Genomic DNA, 23467 nt, shown 5'->3' on the forward strand with positions numbered 1-23467 from the left:
GCAGGGCGAGTGGGTGACCTGATAGGGCCATGTAATCAGAGCCAAAAAGCTCACCCTGCAGCAGCGCCGCAGTATGTGCCTGAGCCCTGGCGATCCTGCCCAGAGGGGCAGAGCAGGGCCTGGAGGGACAGCCTCCGCAATCCCTGCTGCACTGCAGGGCACACCAGCATGGAAGCTGCCTTAGCCCTGTTCTCTCACATGGAATTACACCACCTTCCCAGGTTTTTAATCACAATATTAATGTTTAAATGTTAGGTTTTAGAGGTGTAGTTCTGTAATGCAGTCCCCTTTCCACTGAGCCCAGACTTATGTCAAAGGGCTAGCTTAGCTTGTTGCTGAGGCCTACAGGAGGGGATATTAGAGCCATGTACAATGCGAGTGTCTTTTTTGTTTTTCCATGCCTTTATTTCCTTTTAAAGTAAAAGCTCTGTAAGCTCTTTTGCCTCCAACTTTTTTACTGCAGCATCTCTAGGATGAACTCAAATTAGCAGCACACTTAATCCCCCCACCCCATGCAACTGCAGATGCATCAATTTTCTCCTCTTAGGAAGAGCACCCACAGCACTACACAGCCCAGCACCACGAAGGGACACTGTATTGTCCCTTACCGCCTCACTGCACGTTTCCAGCAACTTCTCCTCTGCCACAGACACCAAGTCCGAGATGTGCCTGCTTGGCAGGATTCATAGATGGGAACGCAGGGTGAAATGAACTTCCTTCCTCAGATCATCTAACTGTGACCAGACCCTGAACCATCTGCAGTGGCCCCACTCATCACCGTTTAACAAAACAAGTTTTGCCAGGCGAATCTTGGCAAGACACCGTATTGTTTGCTGACTTAAGTGTTGCCTGGATCTGGCCGTAACTGAGCCTAAGTAGGCTCAGCATCCTTGTCTACCAGCAATGAATGAGTAGTCATGGCCCTACGCGGGTTGGGCTTGATTGGCAATTACGCAATGGTGACGCAAATGAATGTTTTCCCTTTAGTCTCTTCCATCTGTGCTTTCCACAATGATACTTCAAGTTTAAGTTTTTGGCATGGTTTGTTCTGACCTGTAAGTAACATCGCATTATTTCCTTTAATAAGATCGTGTAGTGATTGTCGATGCATGACTCCCCATCAAATAAATGGTCAGTGAGCGTGGGAAAGAGGGGGCTCTGTCCCAGAAGCTCACAGAAAATTTTCTGTTCGAGAAACAGATCCCACAGCTTGGAGTTCTTGTCGCAGTCTTGCACTTGGGCATATGTCCTTAGGACTTGTTCAGAAATGCTTGTGATGTGGTGCACGCTTGCAGAGGGCACGCTCACTCCACCTAACTTTTTTATGTAGAGCACTGACCTGCATTTTAGCGGGCTCTCATCTGACTCAAAAAGAGAAGCAACACAAGCTTCACACTGTAAATCAGAGGCTAATTGTTCAGCAACAAACCCAGTGGCACAAGTGATGCTCTGCACATGTAGCGACAGGTCCGTCAGCGCATTGCTCAGTGCGGAGTCGCGCAAAAGAAGGCCTGCACTGAAGGGGTAATCCGTTGCCAGAGTCGTCCTACGAGCTGGATCGTACTGAGAACGAATGTTGCCAAGGGTGAGATCTGTCCTGCGGAAGATGGATATATCCAAGGTGCTCACATCACCAAAGCCACTGCTGTGTTGTAATCCTGGTGCCAAGCTGCAGCTGGCCAGCAGCTTGTAGTAAGCTGCCTGGAACGTGGCGCACGTGGGATTGCCGTGGCCAACACAAGCCTGCCTGAGAGCCCGAAGAAACAGCTCCAGCTGGTCGAGGCTGAAGGTGTAGGTCAGGAGGCGGTGCAAAGGCATGCCTTCTGGAAGCACGTAGTTGGTATAAAGCCACTTGAGGCTTTCAGCATTGAGCAAGAAACTCAGAAATCCCAGTTTGCGTTTGCTTTTTATAATGCATCTCCCCACAGAGTCTGTTAAGGTGACAAAGAAGCTCTTGGCCTCATTGAGGAGGTGGCTTATTTTGCTGTAATTTCCAGCTAGCAAAGGCCCCTTGAGTCCCCTTCCATAGGGACTTCTGCCATGGAATACATCGCACAGACGGCTCATCAAACGCACAAACTTGATGGTACCACTGCAGTTTTGGAACGAGGCCAGGCCCAGCTTCTGGAGGTGCTCCAGCGCATCAGCAACACCCTCACTGAACAGCTGGGTAGCAAGGTTGACTTTCAAATAGCAACGTTCCTCACTTCCAGGACAGCCGGACCTGGGACCGCACAGCTGTAACACCCTTTTCTCTTGCAAAGCTGCAAGCTCCACCATGTGCTGCCACTGTGCTGCTTCACTGAGCCACTGTATCTTCTGGAAGCACTGCAGTGCGTTCCTTACCAGCTGGAGCGCGTGGCAAGTGTCAAAGAAGTACGTGATGCAGTGAGCCGAGCTGGGCGGGTGCTGAAAAGTGCACTGGATCCTATCAGGGTCAATCCGGATCCCCAGAGCTCTGGCTGTCTCAGCACCGTGCGCGGTGGCACCTGATGTCACAGACAGCACCGCGATGCCGATGTTGTTCAGCTTATTGATGGTCTGACGAAGTAGCTGAGCAAGCAGGTGGCCGCTCAAGCTGTTCACAAAGAAGTAGCCAAGAGGAGCCCTCCAGGGACTTGTGATGCCGACTGCCATGAGGATTATCGCTTCTGAAGCCAGCGGGGCTTCATCAGCATCCAGGACGCCTGCCCCCACGTCAACAAAGCCCATGAGACGTTGGGTCTGGGGGTCCCATTCCTGCTGCTTCTGGAGGGCCACGTCTTGTACCATCAAGGCACAGTAACGGTAGGCCTGGTCTCCCTTCTCCACCCTTTCCTGAAGGCGAACAAAAATGTCGCTGCTGAAGCCCGGAGCGGCATCATTACTAGAGAGCCAGCTGGAAAAGGAAGAAGGATGCAATTAGGAGTAAAGATTCAGAGAAAAATGAAGTTTCCTAATCTCTTCCTTCTTCCAGCTAATGGTCCCAAAGTTTCCACTCTGTAAGGACCTATTGGTTTTGACTTCCCCATGCTGACGCTTGCCCCGCCTCTCTATCTCTCTCCAGTATGTTCTGACTGATAAGTGGAGTGCTGCAGGTGAAATGGCCTGCTCCTTTAACACCGCCTGCTTCTTCTATAAAAACTACCTTACTAGTTTTTGCTCTTTTTTCCGGTATTTGGCCCATTCCTCCCCTCTCAGAAGTCTATTCTACTGCACATCACAAGGCCAGGAGCATTGTTTGTAGAGCACTCCTTACTGCACGTGGCAAAAAGTGGTGAAACACCTCATCTTTTTAATATTCCTTCTTCATTGCAGTGACCTCTAAAACAAATATAGATACTATGGTACCTAAGACCACAATATCCAGCTTTTCTCACTCACTGCTTGGGAGTATTTAGGAAGCTCCATACTTCCTCTCAAATTGTTAGTATAACGGCTCTGTGAACTCAGACAGCATCAGGTGTATGCCTAAATTCATACCCCTCTCTGAGATACCCGCTATTAATATTTCTTAACATTCGTCTCCTACTCTGCTTGGCATTTGTTGGTGTTACCAAAATGAAGCATGGAAAAACTACTACAGTTGAATATGCTTGCATGATAGACCTCTGTTCCACCAATTTCTAAATAAGTACATAGAAACCCATTCAGAATGCAAGAATATAAACTTGCTTTGTCAGGCTGGAAGGATGAGGCAGGGGAAAAATCTTCCGCAGATAGTCATAGGCCTTATTATGGTAGAGGTGGAGAATACAAGCAAATTGTTTCATTTCCAGGGAGTATTCTGTCATCTGCCTCCAGCTGTGTGACTCACGGGGCAAATCTGCTTAAAAAAAGTACAAGGTCAGCTTTAGCGAAGCAAGTAAACAGCTGCTAACTTAACAAAAGCATAGATAATACAAAGATATTGCAGCACAAGGAATACAAGGCCACGCTACTGCCTCTGGAATAACAGAGTTATGAAGGAAGTTTGATGCAATACTATTAAGTTTGGAAGTGCTGTCATGGTGCCTCTCCTTTTCCTCAGGATAGGCGGTGGCCAAAGAGTCTGTGCCCTACAACAGCTCTCCTGCTCGTACTGTCTCTTTGCATGTAATGAGCGTTTCCCTCTTTTTCCTATCTAATGTCATTTCAAATGTTTGAGTAGATATTGCATCTTACTTGTGGGTGCTGCTTAAAATTTACATCACAAGAGAGAAACCATGAAATTAGGGCCTACTCTACAGTTTAACTGGTTTTTCCATGTTACATCACAGACATGAACAGAGCTCACTTACTCTGACAGAAAGAAAGACGAGCTTTTCCTAATTAAACATACCCTGTCCTTGATTTGTCTGTCAGCTAGATGTTGGTGTGATCTGATTAAAAAGTCCTTGTTACAGGGCTGACCTGAGCACTGTCTTAAATTCTCAGAGAGGTCTGAGGGTACTTCGTTCTTTGCAGGATTGGATGTTGTGTTCTGGAACTAAAAATTTGCAAAGCCTTTGCTTTGCAGTTAAAGCTTATAGTATCGACCCTAGAAATTTAACAGTCGGGGCTTACCCATGCTATATACAGCCGCATAAGTACATAAAACTGGAATGAAGCATTCTTGCTTTGTCAAATGCCCCGAGCAGTACCTGAGAACTGGGCCTGCAGCAAACTCACAGTTTCCTCAGACAACTGTTTCTTCTCTGCCAGCTCCCTGATGATGCTGAAAATTTCTCTTGGCCGGTATGTGGGGCACCTCCTTGCTGCAATAAGCTGCTGCTTCTCAGGCACTGGTTGTACCTCCTTCACTTCTGTCTGCTGTCCAGCAGCTGCTACGGCATCCTTTAAGCTGTAGTTGTGATCCTCGGCAACAACCTCATCATCAGAATGGTTTAGGAGAGGCTGCTTCAGTGCTCTTGTGGATGACCTGTTCCTACAGCGTGTGCTCAGCAGATCCTAAAGCGGAACAGAGATTGAGCGTTACTGAAGTGATCACAGAACCCTGCCAGGGCTCCAGTCCCGTGGAAGCCCGGACAGACGTTGGGGCTGAACAGGGCAGGGCTGGCGGTTCCTCAGGAAGTTGGGCTCCACTGTTTGGTTCGTATGCAAATAAGCGGTGCCCTGTGCGCCACCTGGCCTTAACGACCATGCCGAAGGCACCGTACAGCGGCAGGCCTTGCCGGTCACTGCAACGAACCCCATCCATCCCTGGACACACAAACAGACAGACAGACCTCCTCCCCCCCGCCGCGAGCGGGCGGCGGCTGCCGTTACCGGCCGTTGCGGGCACGCACCGGGCGGGGGAAGCGCGAGGGCACGGCCCCCCGGCGCAGCTTCCGCCGCAGCCCGTAGCGCTCGAAGTCGGCCTCGGCGAAGTGCCGCGAGCAGAGGATGGCTCCGGGCCCGGGGCTCCAGGCCTGGCGGCTCCGCGGGTCCACGCGGTTCACGGCGCGGATCCACTCGCGGCGCTGCGCGGCGTCCACCGGGAACCTGCGGCACACGGAGAGAGGAAAACATGAGGGGCTCCCGCCCGCCGGGCCCGCCCGCCCGCCGCCCGCCCGCCGCCCGCCCGCGGCGGCACTCACTGGTGGAAAGAGATGCCGCGCTCCCGGCTGTGCCCGTTGTCCCGGGCGGTGCAGCCCAGCGCCGAGCAGCTCCGCGTCATGGCGACCCCCCCCCCCGCTCTAACGGCCGCTGCGCAACGATCCTCCGGCATGCGCCGCGCAGCGCCACCCACCGACACCGGCCGCGCAACGTGCCTTCTCATTGGCTGTCAGCCCTCTCCCAGCCGGCCCCTTTCCACTGGCTCGCGAGTCACCTCCGCTGCCCCTTCCCCGCAAGACGCTGCTTTTTCATTGGGCGTAGCGGCTGGAAGGGAGGGGCAGGCGTTTCCGTAGCCATGCTGCGGCCCCGCCCCAGCTGACATAGTCTCATAGGAAGTGGAGAAGAGTGGCGGAAAGGGCAGGAGGACCACGCCAATCAGCGACGGCGGCGGGGGAGGAAGCGGCCAATGGGGAACGGCGTGCCTCGGAGCCAATGGGAGCGGCGCTTCCGTCCCTATATATAGCGGGCCGAGGGAAAGAGGCTCTTTTTCCCGCCGCGCAGAGTGCGAGTGCTGTTGTAGGATGCTGGGGGCAGCGCGACCGCCGCTGCACGCGCGGCCTCGGAGCGGCGAGAGGCCCGGCCGCGCCGTGAGGCCATGGGGGAGCCCGCTCTGGGCTCGGCGCCCGCCCGGCTCCTGCTGGGGGGTCTCTGAGGCGGCGGTGGGATGCGGCTGAGGCGCGGGCGAGGCCCAAAGCGCGGCTGCCGTGCGAGGTGGGTTGGGGGCAGCGTGTGCAAGCGCTCCCAGCAACAGGCTGAGCCGCCTCTACCCTGGGTTCGTGGTGCGAAGACTTAACAATAATGGCGGGGCTCTGGGAGTAGTGACTGGGCTGTAGAAGAGCAGATGCTGCGGTTACTGCTTTTTCTCTGCCTTTTTGCACGCCGTTACGAAGGACGAGGGAGCCTTGCCTTTCTGTGGACGCTTTCCGGGATGCCAAAATGGAGCCCTTCAGCCGGCAGCGGCTGGTGGCGTTTTAAGTAGCTGGAGCCCTCTGCAAGCACTTCTCCAAAGGCACTCGTTCCGACAAGCTCCCTTCCCCTTCGGGGGGGGGGGGCGCCCCCTTCTCCAGAATACTCCCCTCCCCGTTGCGCCCAAGGGGGCACCTCAGAGCGCCGTGGGGGTGTAAAGTCCACGGAGGGGGGTTTCGCCGCGGCGCCGCCCGTCCGATGATGAGTCTCTCGCTGCTGTTCACATCCTGACGCGCTGTGATTACTGCGTTTGAGCTGCTGAGGACGGGCGGCGGCCGGTCCCACTCCCCGCCGCTCGCCCCCTTCCCCCGAGCCGCCGCCCCCATGCCGGGTGAGGCCCGGGCGGGGGGCGCGCGCCGCCGCGCGGGCGGCCGTTGGTGACGGTTAGCGACGGTTGAGCCGCCCCCGCCCCGGCGGGCCCGGAAGGCGCGGGGCGGGGCGGGCGGCGGCGGGGCCGGAAGGCGCCCGGGAGGCGGCGCCGCGGCTGCCACGTTGGAGCGGGCCGCGGTGGGTGAGCGGCGGCGCCGGGCCGGGGGAGCGGGCAGGGCTGGGGGTCCCCGCGCGTCGTGCCCCGAGGGGGGGGGGCCCGAGGGGTGCCCCTGGCGGGGCTGGTTCGCGTGAGAGCCGCCCCGCTCCCCGCCGGGGCCTCCGCGGGGGGCTGCGGCCGAGGCCCGCGCGGCCCCGCCGGGGAAGGGGGCGAAGCTCCGGGGCTGCGAGCGGCGCGGCCGGGCCTCGCCCCGGGCTCGGGAACGGCGTGAGCAGGCAGGAAATCCCGGCCGGAGACCGCTGCGGGCCCCCGGGCCCTCCCTGGGGCGCGGCAGGAGGCGGTGGTGGAAAAATCGTGTTGTAGTGAGCCGTCGCCGAGTTCACCCTTGCCGCCGCCTGCCTGCCAAGGGGGCAAGGTGTGGAGGGCCCCGCGGACCGCGTTGAGGGCTGTTGCCCGCCTGTGAGCACCAGAAAGCTTTTGGAAAGGCTTTCCTCTGTCCTGGTCCCTGCTGGCCTGCTGTGTGCAGCTGCCAGCAGCTGATGGATGCCGCTTTCCCTATATCTTTAGGGAAGCAAGGTTGTTTATGCAGATTTTGCGCAACATTTTAAGAGTAGAAATTATGGTTGTAGAGCTAAGCGGAAAAAATTGGCACAGGACTTGAGGATGCGTGCTGAAGGATGCCAGATGCAAAGACGCAGCAGCAAGCGCTGACCATCCTTGACGGTAATCCGTCAGAGACAGCAGCCGGCCCAGGAGTGTGGTCTGGTCCTGGATGGCTGTTCTTCTCAGGTGCAATGGGGTGTTCGTGGAAATAGGTCTTGAGAACAATTCAGATGCCATTCCAGTGACCATGGCCCCAAAATAGAACTAAATTATATGCTGAAGACCGTCTTTAAAATCCAATCCTGCTGGTTGCTGAGAGCGTTTTGCGGTGGCTTTGACAGTCAGGATTTCATTTCTGAGTATAGTTGTTCTGAGGCTTAGCATTTGCAGTAGGAATGTGGCTTGTATTTGTACCTGAAGGCAGAAGCTGCTCTAAGATCTCCAGTGACAGCATGGGACCTTTCTTAAAGCAGTTATCTGTGGCTACATCTGAGGAGTTGTAATGCAACCTCTAGCTCCATGTTAGCAGATTCTTTCTATGTTTTGTTTAAGAGTTACCTTTTCTTCTTTTTTAGCAAAATGAAGCTGAAGGAGATAGATCGCACTGCCATGCAGGCATGGAGTCCTGCCCTGCAGCACCCCATTTACCTGGCCACAGGTAAGTTGTTGGGGTGTGTACCAGCAGGTCTTGGTCTGCTTGGGGTGGCTGCCATAAGGTGGTTGTAATTGAAGCTTATAGTAGTTAGTTCATGTCCTGAAGGTTGAAGCTGGAGTGGGGAATACCACGTGGTACCTCACAGGCAGTTTTCCAGCCTTGTGATACTGATTTATTCCTTCGTTTGCTTTTTGTGGTGTGACAACATGCTTGCTGCTCTGTAGGCAACGGCACCAGCTCCTTTCTTCCAGGTTAAAGCTACAACATCCTGATGTTACTACTGGTTAGCTGTCCCTTCATGCTCATCTACTACTTGTTCCTCTGTTGTTAACTGGCTTTCTCATACATTATCAGGGAGAGACAAGCATTCTCCTGAAGCTTCCCCTTTCATGCTGGTTAAGAAACCCACAGAGGGAATTGTGGGGAGGAGAATTACATAGAAGTACTTCTGAAACAAAACAGAAACCTGACCCCATCTCAGGGCTCCTTTTGTGAGGATGCTGTTCTTATGCCCTGCCCGCTGTTGCTTTTGCAGTTGCTCCTTTCTATAGCATGTCTTTCTCATCCCTGAATGTGTTTCTTTGTAGGTACATCTGCTCAGCAGCTGGATGCAACGTTCAGTACCAGTGCTTCCCTAGAAATATTTGAGCTGGACTTATCAGACCCTTCCCTGGATATGAAGTCCTGTGCCACCTTCTCCTCCTCTCACAGGTACACAGCAGGGTTGTAGGTGCAAAGTAATGGCTGTGGAACTGAAAGGCCAGTGTGTGAGGTTGGACTGCAGTTGTTGAGGAGAGGAGCAGAGCTTCAGTGCTGCAGGATGGCACGGGAGTGGTGTTGCTGTTCCGATGGAGACAGCATGGTGCAATACTGAAGGCAGTGAGCTGGGTCTCCAAGGAGTTGTGAGCAGTTTGTGCTCTACCTTGAACCTCACAGTCTGATGTAGTTTGGTTGGGTGGTGTGAAAGATGCTGACCATGTTTCTTGGGCAGCCCCTGGGAGTCTCCAGAGAACAGAAAGGAATGTTAAAGTGCAGTTGCAACTCTTCCCTGTTGCTGCATCCTGGGTATATTAGGTACTTCTGGGAGACTCATATAATGTACCAAACTGGGTTGGGTTGTGTGCGTAGCATCGTACTTCACCTGGGCAGCTGGGAAGACATGTTGCCGCTGTACATTTCCATTTAGGCTTGAGTATCCCTTCGTTCCTTACTGTGTGCTTGGCTAAATAAATACGGCTAGCATCAGAGCACCCTATTTCCCTCTCAGCAGCGCTTGTATTGGCTCTCTAGAGGCCACTGCAGAGGCCACTGTTCATTGCGAGTGAGCTGTTACAATGTAGATGGAAGCACAGGATGCTTCCTTGTGGGTAGAGAAGGAGCTGAAAATTACTTGTTGAGATTGGATCCCATCCACGACTCTTTCCTGCTAGCTGCAGTGTCAGCATAACCACTAGTCCTCCGATGACCCAAAACTCCGTAAGCGGAGGTGCAGAGAATTTAAGCAGTTTGTCAGTAAGTCAAAGCGAGTCTGGCAGTCTTAGAGAAGCAATTGCAGTTTTCTTCACCTCTGGTGACACGAGTGGAAATCAGTTCAGTTTTATTCTGTTATCCATTTTGAAGTGGTAACCTCAGGACCTGAGACTGTTACTCACAGTTTTTGACCAAACGCAGTTCCTAGAAGTTGTGTTGCCTAGAAATAGATTCTAGGGATTGAAATGAGGATTTGGCTGCATTTGCACGCAGTAAGATTGTGACCCTGTTTAGGGATGCTCTCCTAATGTGGGTAGAAACAGTTCCAGTAGTTTTTGCAGGAAGCTTGCTTTGTTTTGTGTCAGTTTTGTGACAGTGAGCTCCCTGGCTGCTCTCGGGACTGCCAGGGCCATTGCACTGTTAGCCAGTCTGTAATCTGAGGCATTTTGATACATGGGGCTTGGGAGAAACAGCCACAGCCTGTGCTTAATGCCCTAAGCTGCAGGCAGAGCTGAGGTTAACATTCCCTACTGACCCACTGAGAGCAGGATGAGCTGTTTGATCCTTTAAAATTTCCTTGTTCTACCTTGTTTTAACCGTGGCTGAGATTTTTCAGGGCTTGCCAAGTGGCATATGCTTACCAGATGTCAAAGACGTTCCCTAGGGTTAGGATGCAGAGCTCCTTCAAAAACTCTGCCCTTGGTGAGCAGCTCAAGTACTTGACTTTGCCCCGCAAAATGCATGAGTTAATTTTCTTCTAACACAGTAAGCAACAAATGCCCCAACTAGCAATGTATACATCAGCCTTTATTTTGGCTTGCAGCAAGTCAAAATGGTCAGATGATTAAATTCTCAAAAAATCAATTCTGCAACGAGTTTTTCTCGTTGTCTTCCTAAAGAAAGTATTGCACTGCTTTTATAGAGCCATACCTTATCTTAGAAAGAGCAAAGGGCAAGTGGAAAGTAATGCATACTTAATTTTTTTTTTCCCTTGCACCTTTCTGCTTTCTTTTAGGATTCTTAAGACCTGTAGGATTGTGCTGGTGCTGTAGTATTAGTGTCCAGCCAACCTGTTGGTCAGTTGGTTTCCTTGCATAGTTCAACAGGTGCAAAACTATAACAATTTTCGTACCCAGACGAAGGGTCTGGCTGGTATCAGACCAATTTCAGTTTGTAGCGTTGTTCTTTGGCTGCATCGTCACCATAATCTGAACGCAGTGCCAGAAGATTAAGTGCTGAGATTGAGCTGCCAAATGCCTAGCAGTTATGGTGTTTCTTGTACGGCATACGCTTTGTCTAGGTTTTTGTAGTACGCAGCTTATCATGCTGAATTTGGTGTGCTTTAAAGAAATTATTTGTAGGTTGTCCTTAGATAATTAAGAGATAGCAATAACATAGTGAATGCTAAAGTAATTTCCCCACCTTCTAAACAGTGTTGGTTTACTCTCCAGTTGCCTAACAACTGAAACATGTAAGTGCATCTCCTGTAGAAGAAAAGTGTTTTCTGCATGGCTGAGTACACAGGAGTGCTGTTGTGTTGATGAAACAAGTTTGCTTAGTGAAGGAAAATTGGGTATTTACAGATTGACAAAAGCTTGCAAATAGCTGGAAGTATGTTTAATTCCTCTGATTTAGTCTGGAAAAGACACTATGGTCCAATGCGCCACTTGCTGAGCCTCCAGTGCATAAGATTTTTTACTTTCAGGAGCACAGATGAGAAAAAAGATTCGGAATTTTTTCTAATTCCACCTTTTATCTATGGTATGAAAAGCTGCCCACAAATACCAGAGGCTTACCTCCACATTGGGACTGGATGGGCTTACGGCCCTTATTCTGATTTACTCCTGTTGTTTTACAAAAATAAGCTCAGAATCGTGTGCAGTGGGAGGGTTTACTTGATTTGCAGCTAAGAGGAGAGACGTAGAGGTTGTTGGTTGATTCCCATGGCCCTCTGTCTTGAGCAGGAGTAAGATTTGGACACGTCATCTTTCTGGTGCAGAGGGGTAAGCAAGAAAGTGTTAGGGCCCCATCAGTTAGGAGAAACTTGGGTAGAGCTTTTCTCTGAAGCATCTGCAATGCCTGTTAGATCGCCAGCTGGGCTGTGATGGGTGAAGTGGGGTAGGTCTGTGTATGTGGAGAGCTGGCGGTGGACGGTTGCAGACTGTGGGGTCTTTGTGTCTCGCAGGTACCACAAGCTGATCTGGGGGCCGCACAGCATGACCACAGGTGAGAGTGTCTCGGGAGTCCTGATCGCTGGGGGTGAAAACGGAAACATCATTCTGTATGACCCAGCCAAAATCATAGCTGGAGACGCTGAAGTAATAATTGCCCAGAAAGACAAGCATACGGGACCAGTGAGAGCACTTGATGTCAACATTTTCCAGGTTGGTTTTCTGTTGTTTGCACAGAGTTGTAGAACAGTGGCCTGGCTTAACAATGTGTTACCCTAAATGTTTCTGTCCCTTTCCAACCTCTGCAAAGCACAAACGAAATTTGGTGTTTGAGTATTTGTATACATCTTGTACGGACTGTTACTAGAATCTCAGTACGGAGAAGGAATTCCAAGTGTCTGATTCATCCCTTCCTATTGTCAGTTTAATCTGTCAGTTTAGTGGACCTGCTCAGGTTAGGTGTAAAGTACGGGTGGTTTTCTGGGATAATTTTTAGCTAGTCTCCCTTTTTAGTTTCCATGGGCTATACCAGGATCACTCTGGTCACAGGGAGTATGTATGTGCTCTGTTGCTTTGAGTGCTTAGATGTTAGGGTTTTCTTTTGGGGGAATGGGGAGGATCTGTTCTGTCATCACGACTTCAAAATTTTCTCACCAGGAAAGGGGAGACAGAGCAGGAAATGCTGGGATGTGGCCTTTTTAGGCAGACGAGCTCTCAAAAGCAGCAAGCTTTCCTCCATTACTAAAGAGCATTTACTTCCTTCTAGATAGAGTGGGTTGGTTTTTCCTCGTCCCTGTCAACTATGGGAGAATTCAGTTGATTTCATTTTCTAAATAGCACTTCTGTCTGTGGACTCTTGCTTCTAGCAAGGCCACCCTCTGTTCATTGTGTCCTCTCTGAATTGCTTCCTCTCCCTTTCTGTTTGTTATGAAGTCGGGGCTTGCGTTGCCACCAGTAGCAGATGTGATCAAAGGCCGCTCCGTGCCCTCGGCTGGCATCGCCCCCGTCTGCCATCTCCTGTCCCGGCCCCAGCGTCGCTCTTGATCGTTGCCCTCATTGAGGAGGTGGTGCAGTTTGCTGCAGGCAGTGCAGATACCGTGCTCCCCCTGGCCCCGCGCACCCTGGCCTGCCCAGAGCAAAGCGCTGGGTCGTCGGCTGCAGCCCTGCTTCTCTGTCTGCCCCTTCCCAGAAACACCAGAAGACGCCCTGCTCACCTGCCTACAACTGCACTCCTGCAGCCGCTGTGTGGGCATTTGCCGTGGCTCGGAAAGACGGTGCGGAAAGCGGGAGCTTGGTTGGCACCCATGCTTGGCTTGGCGTGTGGGCTTTTTGCTAACTCGGTGTTCCTGATCTCAAGAAAACTTATTTTTCCCCTGAGCTGATCTAATAAATTGACACAGTCCTATGGATCTGACTGCTCCCAGCCGTTGAGATTATGAAAGCTGATACTGAAAATACTCTTAACGTCTTATTGATGTGTTTTACAGACGAATCTGGTGGCCTCTGGTGCTAATGAGTCCGAAATCTATATCTGGGACTTGAACAATTTTGCCACACCGATGACACCAGGAGTGAAGACGCAGGTACTACATTTGTATGTCTTAAATACTGCAAACCAGTGAAAAATAAGCAGGTTACTTAAGTTGAGAGTTTATTGAAACCTACAATTATGAAGCTGTTTAAAGGAAAAAAAAAAGCCTTTTAAAGTTTAGCTTGTCTAGCCAGTGTTACTTAAAATGTAGTTAACTATGTGCTGCATTTCTGGCAAGGCAAGATACAGTCCTTAAGGTAATGAAACAGGTCTCTCCAGACTAAAATAAAAAAGTTCCTTTATTTTGTGTTGTTCCACAGCAGTTGCCCCAAAGGCCAACAAAGATGAGCCTTCTGTTGTTTACTTTTTGTAGTTTATTGACTGTAAGGTTTGAAAATGAGAGATTTTTGTCCTTGTGAAGGTTGTTAGTGTCTGACCCTCATAAAGCAGTACAACAGGAGCTGTGGCCATGAATTTTTGCCCAGCTCCACAGGGATTTGAATTGATCCTGCTGCTTTTGCAGGCCTGCGAGTCCAGTTTCCTGATAGTGCGAGCATGCACACCTTCACGCAGCGAGCAGGCAGCACGGCTTCCTGAGCGGCAACCCTGCGCGTGCAGGCATTGCTATCCAGAACAGACCTGCAGTTCTGGCTGGCTGCATGGCAGTTAATAATTCATGTCTTCATGTGGTGGGATTTTACAAAAAAAAACCCTGTATTTCCCAAGGAAAGCTTAAAGTGCCCCCTTACTCTGTGGAAAATGTTGCACTTTATCAAGCAACAAGTAATCATGAGCCAAGTCTCTCTGGTTACACTGTTTTTTAAATATTCTTAGCTGCTGCCCATGGACTGAGTCTCTTCCAGTCTTCCTTGGCATGTTTCAGTGCATGTGTGAATCGGAAGACGATGAAGGTGCAGGCTGAGAAAATACAGCAAAGACTAAAACCAGCTACTGAGAAGTCAGAAAATGAGGCAGTAGGTTTGGCAGTTACTTCTGTGGTTTTCAAGGAATATGTAATTGCTATACTTAAGCACAAATGTTCAACCTGTGTCTTGTTTAAAGAAGATTTATGGAGGGAAGAAAAAAGGCTTTTGTCCTTTGTGCCTTGTAAAGGAGATATAAGAATGGGAGGAAGTTTTTTAGACGCCTGTATGTTTCTGTAGTTAAATTGCGCAAGTAGTTTGTGGTTACTGGAAAATTAGTACATAACTGCATGATAAGTTGGAGAGAAAAAAAAGCGAGGAAATAGGATGAGAAACAATCTTGAGTTTAAAGAATTTGAGTTTAAAACGCCGTGGGTTTGGATGTTTTTTGTTGACTGTCATCAGATTAGTTCAATATCATGTGGGCATTTTGGAGGAAGCTTGCCTCTGTTTAAGATCTCTGTATAGGAATTTTCATGTCTGATAATCGCTTTAATGAAGCGTGTGATCTTTTAATCCCCATACTTAATGACAACTGGAAATACAGTGCAATAAGAAAGGCTGGGTTAGAATCGCTCTTATTTCTAAGACTAAAAAAAAGCAGTTGAGAAAACATGACGACAGAACTCCTCCAAGCAGACTTACGTTGTCTCTGTAAGTCACAAACTAATAATCAAAGGCAAAAGTGCAGTTCATATACCCAGATATGTTTTTGTAGAGTACTTTTATATTCTTGGAGACAGTTGTGCTTAATTTTCTGCAAGTGACTAATGTATCAGGCTCTAAAACAGGAAATGCAGACGGTGTAGGGAAATGCTAGCAGCTTTTAAAAGTGGGCTTTTCAGGTTTTCTGCTGTACAGCTTGTGTACGCAGGAAAGCAGAACAAGTGCAGTACCTGGGACGAATCTCCTTGGAGAGTTGTCTTTTAGCAGTGTGTGAAAATGAAGGGTTTTGAGGCAGTTTGAAGGGCCATGGCGGGCTGCTCTGTGTGCTATAGCCTCTCGAAGACGTCAGCTGCATTGCGTGGAACAGGCAAGTCCAGCACATCCTGGCATCTGCCAGTCCTAGCGGCCGAGCTACCGTGTGGGATCTCAGGAAGAACGAGCCCATCATCAAAGTCAGTGACCACAACAACCGGGTGAGTAAGCTCTTGCGGGGCTGTGTGGGTACCTGTGTGGAAATGCAGGGCGCTTCTGGGCGTGCTGACAGCGGTCGTAGTGCCCGCTCTTATACGGCAGACAGATACTGGTGCCCGCTCCTGTTCTGTACAACGTGCTCAATATCTAATGCTTTTGGCTAAAAGGCTGTGTGTGTACTGAGGGAGCGTCAACATTTCAAACTAAATTATCCAGGCGCGTATTGAAGCAAGGGAAAGCAGTCAAATTATTTGTTGGAATGAGACATAGGTTTGAACAAAATCAGTACTGGTCTGTTTGGGGCTACCACAAAGATTTTAAGCTAGGTGGAAGGGGCATATTGTGGCAGCTGATGTGCTCTGCAAGCAGTATGAATAGTTTTAATTTTGCATTGTGGGCGACATCATCTCTTACTGCTTAGGCAGAGTGTGCATCTTCCTCGGTGTCACAGGTGGGGGAAGCGCAGGGGCTGAGCCCTGGCAGGAGGCTGGTGGAGCCGTGATCGGCGTTTCTGCTGCTCTGGATGTGGAAATGGGAGCAGGCTGCAGCCAAGGAGGAAGCTTGTCCTCCAGCAGAGCCCCGGCGAGGGCAGGGCTTTGTGGTGGACAGCGGCACAGAGGAGCGTTGCCCATTGAGGGTATTATGGGGGATAGTGTCCTGTGTGATACCAACCACCACGGCTGCTCTCGGGCATTGTTAATATAGGAACAAGCCTGCTAAGCTTGTGCAGAAGGAAATATTTGTATAAGTCTATAAATTTTAAACTAGATATTACTATAACAAACTTCAAGGTAGTACCAAGAGTTCAAAAAGAGATTACTGTGTTAAATGTGTGCTCTTGGAAAAGCTCCTTAGTCATTACACTTTTACTGTAATAAACTTTATAACCTTCAGTGTTTTACATATCTTTCCCCTAGCGGCTGGCTTCATCATGTGACTGTAGTCTCCTGCTGCAGCGTTCACATGACAATAACCTCTTGTAATGATAGTTTTTCTTAAGATATTGGTAAATATTAAAATCAATGAAAACACTTTATACAGGGGGCTTCTTATATAAAAGAATATTCACAGTCTTATATTAAAAGATAAGATTGGGAAAAGACAGCACAATGTCATCTCTTTGAGAGGATCCCAGGAAACTAACTGCAGGTCTCCTCATTCAGGGAGAAGAGGAGATGATCCCCACTGAATGCAGTCAAAAATAGTGCCCAGAAATACAGCTGCAAATTGGGAACTCCCTCGGGACTGCATTTTCCATGCATCTAGACCTATTTAGTCTGTGTTTGTCTTGTGTTTCTTAGTGCTGGTTAGTTACCTTGTGTTGTGGCCCACTGTTGTCCCTCAGATGCACTGCTCAGGCCTGGCGTGGCACCCCGATATCGCTACGCAGATGGTCCTGGCTTCAGAGGATGACAGGTTGCCTGTGATTCAGATGTGGGACCTTAGATTTGCCTCTTCGCCACTTCGTGTTTTGGAAAACCATACAAGGTACGAGTCGCTTGTAGCCTGCTGCTCCATGATGTTTACCCTCTTGGTAATTGCGTATCAGTTTGGATGTCTCGCTGTCTGTGCAGTTCCCTGCGAATGCTCGCTTAGCTGGAAGCAGCACTTCCAGCAGCAGTCACTGTTTTACCCAGACTTGCTAGCCAGCCAGCCCTGGGTCCTGAGAGGCTTGCTTTTCTGGGGCCTGCTGGTTTGGAGGCAATAGACCTTAAAGAAAAAGGCATCCTTGCACTGAAAATAATGATTGCTAACTTGTTTCTATGCTTTTTGAGAAGAGGGATTTGAGATGCCAGGGGTCAGCAATACTGGATCCTGCCTGAATTATTATCAGCTAGAAATGCACCCGGACACATTGTCACATGCAGACACATAGAGTCTCTCTCCCTTCTTTCTTGCCTCCCACTCCCCAATACCTTAAGTGTGGGTAAAAGAAAAGTTCGGGTAATTTCCCATGCCTCCTTCATTTTGTTAGTGAAGCTTTTTCTTATGCTGTGAAAACAACACTCGGTTTAGAGGAGGAAACAGCACCAAGTCTGTGTTGCAGCTACTGCCAAAACTGCTGCCAGCAGTGCTGCTGACATTAACCTTTGGCTAATAAAATTGGGTTGTCCAACTAAGTAGTCACTGATCTTACCCTACAGGCTTGCATGCCATGTGTTAATGATACAGGTAAATGAACCATTTTTTGTAGAAAAGATGTCTTGATATCCAGTTTCTCTTAAATGAGTGTTGCATTCAGTTTTCAGGTGGAATGACTGCCCTTCTATAGCTCCTCGCAGAGAAAATAGCATCTATTTCAATAAATAAGTGTTAATATTCATAATTTCCTCTTCTTAGAATAAGAGGAAGGAGTGGGGAGGACATTTCAGGGTGGAATGCTTAGCTAATATAGAAACTTGCTCATAAAAAGGTTTTATTTGTCACCATTTTGCATTTACATTAATCTCATCATTTTTGTTATGACTTTTCGCACAGGGGCGTTCTGGCCATTGCTTGGAGCATGGCAGATCCAGAGCTGCTACTTAGCTGTGGGAAGGATGCTAAAATTCTGTGCTCTAACCCGAACACAGGCGAGGTATTGTATGCAAACCGCTTCTAAAATCTCTCTCTGTTCAGTGGCACAAGCAAAGCAGTGTTTTTAAAAGCAGCCAGTTTTTCTCATGCTGTTTTATCCATTCTTCCAATACTTGCTTCCTTGTGTTTTCAACACAGTGAAGGAAGAAGAGGTGTTGGAAGAGACCTGTGCTCCCTCTCATGGGAGAGAGGTTTCTGAGCGATAGGGCCGCCTACCCAGTTTTCTTGCAGTTGAAATACGTGCCTTCAAAGTTTTCCAGTGATGCAGGACTCCTTCCTAATATTCCTGCTAGCTGTAAGGAATGTAAATGGCCCCACTTAAACTAAGTATTTGTACTCTTTTTGATTGGGCTTCATGTGGCCGAATTACTTTGACCATTGTCTTTTTCCCCTCTTTAAGAACTTTTAGCCAGAGCAGTGGGATTTTGTAGGTTACTGCAGTAGTGGCAGATGATTATGAGCTGCTTTAATGCATTCACCCCTTTCTGGGCTGGGAGTACTTTTCAAAGAGTACGTGGATTCTTTATCCAGAAAACTTGAGTGCTGACCCCAGGGCCAGTGCACGGGCTCACTAGCTTTGGGCATGGTAGAGGGCTCTGTGGCTGCTGTGTAGGCAAGATAATCCTGAAGGACGTAGTGAGAAGTATTTCCAAAATTCAGACCTAGGTATTGAACCAATGCCGCTGCACTAATTAGAGTCATGCCTTGTTTAGCATGTCTGTGGCGAAAGGTGAGGGTGCAGTGACGGGTTTGCTGTGGTTAGGCGAGACACCCCAATCACAGGTGGCACCTCCTGCAGGCCCCAGTCTCTTGCTGTGCCCTGAAAGATAACAGGCTGTGGCGCTGCTGAGTTGGAGGGGAAAGCCAAAGCATCCATGCTGGCAAGTAACAGGTCTCCAGCCCGTCTCCCGTCCCATCTCCAGATGGTTAGGGAGAGCATGCTTGATCTCACATCGCTGTGTGGAGGGGTCATCTCACAGTGCAGGAACCTCAGTCAGATGTTTTATTGATGCCGATCAACTCCAAAGCAGCTAAGGTGAAATGCTGTGGTAGAATCCCTCTGGCTAGCCCCATCATGAGTCAATGGCCAGATCTTGTAGGGACGGGACAGCTGCTGGGACATGCTCCAGATGGGCCCTGGTATGGCAGAAGCTAATTTAAAGATGTCAGAGCAGGAGTGCTGAAGTGAGCAGCCAAAAATGAGTGACCAGAGTGACACGGCTAAAGTGGAAAAGGCATCTCTGGTCCCTAAGGTCAGCTGAAGTGCAGAAGATTGGGGTGGCTAATGTGTCATCTGATCTGGATCCTATATGTTAGGAAGGATTTACACTTGAATGAATCATATCACATATTTTTATTTAAAATAAAAGGTTTCCTGGGAGACGGAGGCAGTTAGCATTTTGCTCCTTCAGCAGAAATTTGGGGACAGACGAAAGAGGAATTTGCCCCAGTGTATGGTTAAATCTCTGCTGCAGTTGCGGACCTGTTGGTGCTAGGGCAGGAGTGGAGGTCTGCCCAGGAGCAGACAGAATGCAGATTTTTACTTTTCCAGTTTTCCCCCAAAGACAGATTTACTTTGGAGCCTGGGCATGACTCTGAAGTGTAGAGATACCCAGGTTAGCTCTGAAGGAGCAGGTGGTAGCACCAACAGCAGCCCGCAGCTCGTGGTAGGCCAGATCAATAGCTGTGACTGCAGCATGGACATGCCCTGCATGCAGGTTGTCCTGTGTGGATTAAATAGAAGATTTAATGGGAGAGTGGAAATAAAGCAGTGGTGTCTGGTAATCCCTCCTGTTTGCCCCTCAAGGCTTTTCCCCCTGTCAGTGGGGATGGTCATCTGGAGCCTCCTGGGGAGTGGAAAGAGCAGCCCTGCCTCGGGCAGGAGGGTTGCTGGCACTGCTGGTGGTTTCTTGCAGTGACACACGTAGCTCTGCCCTGCTCTTCCCCCTCTGGAGCACCCTTCGGCAGGGAGTGCTGGGGTGGCGCTTTGGCTTGTAAAAATAAAGAGATGAGGAGGAGCTTGGGCTAGTGTGTGTGCTGAGAGGTGATCGGTGAGTGAGTTTGTACCACTGCAGAGATGCTCTCCTGTCGTTCCCGGGGGTAGCAGTACTTCATTGAAAGCCCTGAAGTGGTGGCTTTGTTTCTCTTGGCCAGGTGCTGTACGAGTTGCCCACAAACACGCAGTGGTGCTTTGATATCCAGTGGTGTCCCAGAAACCCTGCTGTCCTGTCTGCGGCTTCGTTCGATGGGCGGATCAGCATTTATTCCATCATGGGAGGCAGTGCGGACGGCTTGAGGCAGAAGCAGGTCGACCAGGTATTGAGAAGCGTTCAGCTGAGAAAATGGAAAAAAGAAGAAAAAATAGCGGGCGTGTTGGAAGTCTTTAGTGGTTCTCATCCCAACTGAATTATACCAGTCCAGTGTAGATAAGTGTTTGTTGTCTACTTTATCAGAGATGTGTCACTTCTGTATTTTTTCCCCTTTGTTTTTCAAGCTTTCATCCTCTTTTGGGAACCTCGATCCATTTGGTACAGGTCAGCCCCTCCCGCCCCTGCAGCTTCCCCAGCAGACAGCCTCGCAGAGCGTCATTTTGCCCCTAAAGAAACCACCTAAATGGATCCGGCGACCCGTGGGAGCATCGTTCTCGGTAAGCAGGGGCTCTGTGCAAGTCAAGGCTGGACACGGTTGGCCTGGCAGGGAGGGTGATAGCCATGGCACCTGCAAAGCCCATTTGGAGATGGGGATTCGGCGTCCTGCTCTGCTTTGCGAGATTTTCCCCGGGTGCAGGAGTGGCAGGAGAGGCCCCCTGCAGCTTCCAGATTTGGCGCTTGGGGCACCAAGTGAGGAAATATTAAAAAAACATTGCTTGAGGAAAAAGAAACAAAGAGGAGTTGTGTCACCAGCAGGTGCTTGGTTCCTTTGCTTTGGGATGAGGACTTTGCTTTTAATTATATGCAGTGTTTACTTAAAGAAGCATATGTTTAGGGAAAAAAAATACTGGGGAAGTGCCTGAGACTTCAGTGCAGTTTTCAGCTGTTAAACGACTCTGTGTGGTAGAGAGATACCCACGTCAGCTTTGATCAAGTGAGCAGGAGTCCCTGTAGCAGCTCATGGGGCCAGACTCCTCGGTGGTTGTCAGCGTCGTGGAGGAGCCAGGTGAGATGGTAGCAAGGCCCCGCTTGCTGCGAGAGCAGTCCCCTGCTCTTTGCCTCCATCGTTTGCTTGGAGACCTCGTGAAGATTTTAGCCCGTCCGCTTGAAGTGGATTTCTGTTCCAAAACACTGGTTCATTTTTCAGCAGTGTATGTCTGCTTATTCATTATCTCATCCACAAGTTAAATTCTTTTTTTGCCATCAAATCGGAGTGATGTTGCATAGCCACTGGCTGTGGTATTTCATAATGCTGTTCTTCCCTCACTTGTCCTTGTTTTCCAGGAGCCAGGTGTCAGGCTTTATCTTGGCTAGGTTTTTTTTGCATTTCGTAATGGTGACAGTGTCACTTAGACTGGCCTGTCTAAATTAATTTTGAGCTTACAATGAAAGAATATAATAAGCTCTTCTTGGCTTTTTTTTTTCCCCGTCAATTTGATTTCTCTCCAAATGATGAGCCGATGTACTGCCTATCTCTAACTAGACTTTTAATTGGTATACATCCTGCCATAAGCAGGGCACGTATCACGCTTTAGCATGTATTTAATGATGCATAGGATTTTTTAGTACTTACGTTACAGTAACATAAGATACTCTGTCTGCTAGGCATTGTACAGACCCACAGCCCCAGTTCTTAGGAGTTTGTGGTCTTAGTCCTTAGTCTAAGAAAAAATTTCTAAGTCCAGTTAAACATGCAACTGCTTTTCCAGTGAGCTCCTTCATTGCATAGAGATATGGGGAGGTGGAGAACATACATCAGTATGGTGATGCCAGGAATGTTTGTCCATTGAATGAAGTGCATATATGCACTGTATAGAAGAATATGTACAGATATGTGTATGTATAAATATGTGTGTGTGTGTGTATAGTTTTTTTACATAGTCCCCAATGTAAAACTGCACTTCACATACTGCACGTGTCTCAATTGCAGTTTGGAGGCAAGCTGGTTACGTTTGAGAACACCAAGGCTCAGCAGCAACCAGGCATTGATCAGCAGCAGCAGCAGCAGCGTCACCATGTCTACGTGAGCCAGGTTGTTACGGAGAAGGAGTTCCTGGCCCGCTCGAACCAGCTGCAGGAAGCTGTGCGGTCCGAAGGCTTTGTCAGCTACTGCCAGAACAAAATCGACATGGCCCAGGCTGACTTTGAGAGAAACGTGTGGGCCTTCTTAAAGGTACCGGGATGACAGCAGTTCAGGGATTCCCCACCTCCCCAGAAGGCCACTACAAAAACATTTCCCTCCGCATGGTACAGTGTTTTAGCAGAAAAGATGCTCGGAGCCCAAAGCGTAGACTGCAGGAATGGTGCCCGTAAGCCCTGCCAGTGGAGGTGGCCCACCAGACGAGGGAGGGTCCTTGGGGCGGGGGGTGTTTGAGGGGTTGGTGAGAAGGTCGCAGCAGAAGGCAAGGCTTGTAAATCCTCAGGGAAGGTGTCTTTTGTTGGGACATCTTGGTATTAGGGGTTGTTGAGACAGGATAAAGCTTTGGGACAGCTTTAGATGTGCTCTTCACTGTTAACTATGAATATTTAGAGGTTTCCACCTGAAGCTGATAGGCAGATTGTTCATATACGCTCAGTCTCCACAGTTACTAGCTCTCAGCCTGTGTTTGTGCTTGTCAAGTGAAAAGCCAGAGAGGAAAATAAAATTGAACTGCAATATACTCCTTTTAACTTTTCTTTTTCAAAGGTGAATTTTGAAGAAGATTCACGTGTTAAATATCTTGAGCTCCTGGGATACAGGAAAGAGGACCTAAGGAAGAAGGTAAATGTGCTGGAAAGCTGTGTGTGTTAAATGCTTTTCCTGACACATGCGTCCATAGAGTACAACCTGACATGTTGGCAATGCCATATATGGTTGAAATATTTATGTTTGGGACTAGAGGAGCAATCACCGTAGGCTATTCAAGATAGTACACGTTTTCATACAACACTTTTTTCAGTGTGCTTCCCGGCAGATAGTATTTGTCTGTGCTGCTACAGTTCTAATAGCTCTAATATAGCTGTTTCCCTTCGTACTGGATCCTCTGCTTGTTTAAACAAGGCTGATTTGAATACTTGTGTATTATTTATGTACCAAGTGTTCCTTTTTTTTTTAAGAGGACACTAGATACCTGCCTGTCCTCTTAAAATTTTGTCCAGATAAACAGTCCTGAGTAATTTGGGAATTTTTATGCAGTTGCAGCTTGCTTTGGGTTCTTCTTGTTTTTTTATTAGCTATGTAATCTTGCAATATGAGGATGTT

The 23467-nt window shown here is 49.2% G+C and overlaps 2 protein-coding genes across 16 annotated transcripts in view; one reads left to right on the forward strand and one right to left on the reverse strand.

The window, feature by feature from the left end:
- Positions 1-360: 360 nt before the first annotated feature.
- THAP9 (THAP domain containing 9) lies at positions 361-5617 on the reverse strand. The gene is made up of 5 exons (XM_067297426.1): positions 5538-5617; positions 5247-5442; positions 4602-4908; positions 3655-3805; positions 361-2878 (listed from the first exon to the last, which is right to left on the reverse strand). Exons 1-5 carry the CDS (start codon positions 5615-5617, stop codon positions 916-918), a joined length of 2697 nt encoding a protein of 898 aa, XP_067153527.1. The 3' UTR covers positions 361-915.
- Positions 5618-6982: 1365 nt separating this feature from the next.
- Positions 6983-23467, forward strand: part of SEC31A (SEC31 homolog A, COPII coat complex component) — a 47342-nt gene continuing 30857 nt past the window's right edge. For all 15 annotated transcript variants that reach the window (XM_067297427.1, XM_067297428.1, XM_067297430.1 and 12 more), the window contains exons 1-12: positions 6983-7033; positions 8188-8270; positions 8855-8978; positions 11923-12121; positions 13396-13491; positions 15361-15501; positions 16845-16987; positions 17978-18077; positions 20231-20392; positions 20571-20723; positions 22157-22399; positions 22913-22987. In XM_067297427.1, the coding sequence (XP_067153528.1) occupies positions 8192-8270; positions 8855-8978; positions 11923-12121; positions 13396-13491; positions 15361-15501; positions 16845-16987; positions 17978-18077; positions 20231-20392; positions 20571-20723; positions 22157-22399; positions 22913-22987 (1515 nt within the window). In that variant the 5' untranslated portion in view covers positions 6983-7033; positions 8188-8191. The remainder of the gene's footprint in view (positions 7034-8187; positions 8271-8854; positions 8979-11922; positions 12122-13395; positions 13492-15360; positions 15502-16844; positions 16988-17977; positions 18078-20230; positions 20393-20570; positions 20724-22156; positions 22400-22912; positions 22988-23467) is intronic.

The sequence above is a fragment of the Apteryx mantelli genome, chromosome 5, assembly GCF_036417845.1.
Source record: "Apteryx mantelli isolate bAptMan1 chromosome 5, bAptMan1.hap1, whole genome shotgun sequence".
NCBI classification, from domain to species: Eukaryota; Metazoa; Chordata; class Aves; order Apterygiformes; family Apterygidae; genus Apteryx; species Apteryx mantelli.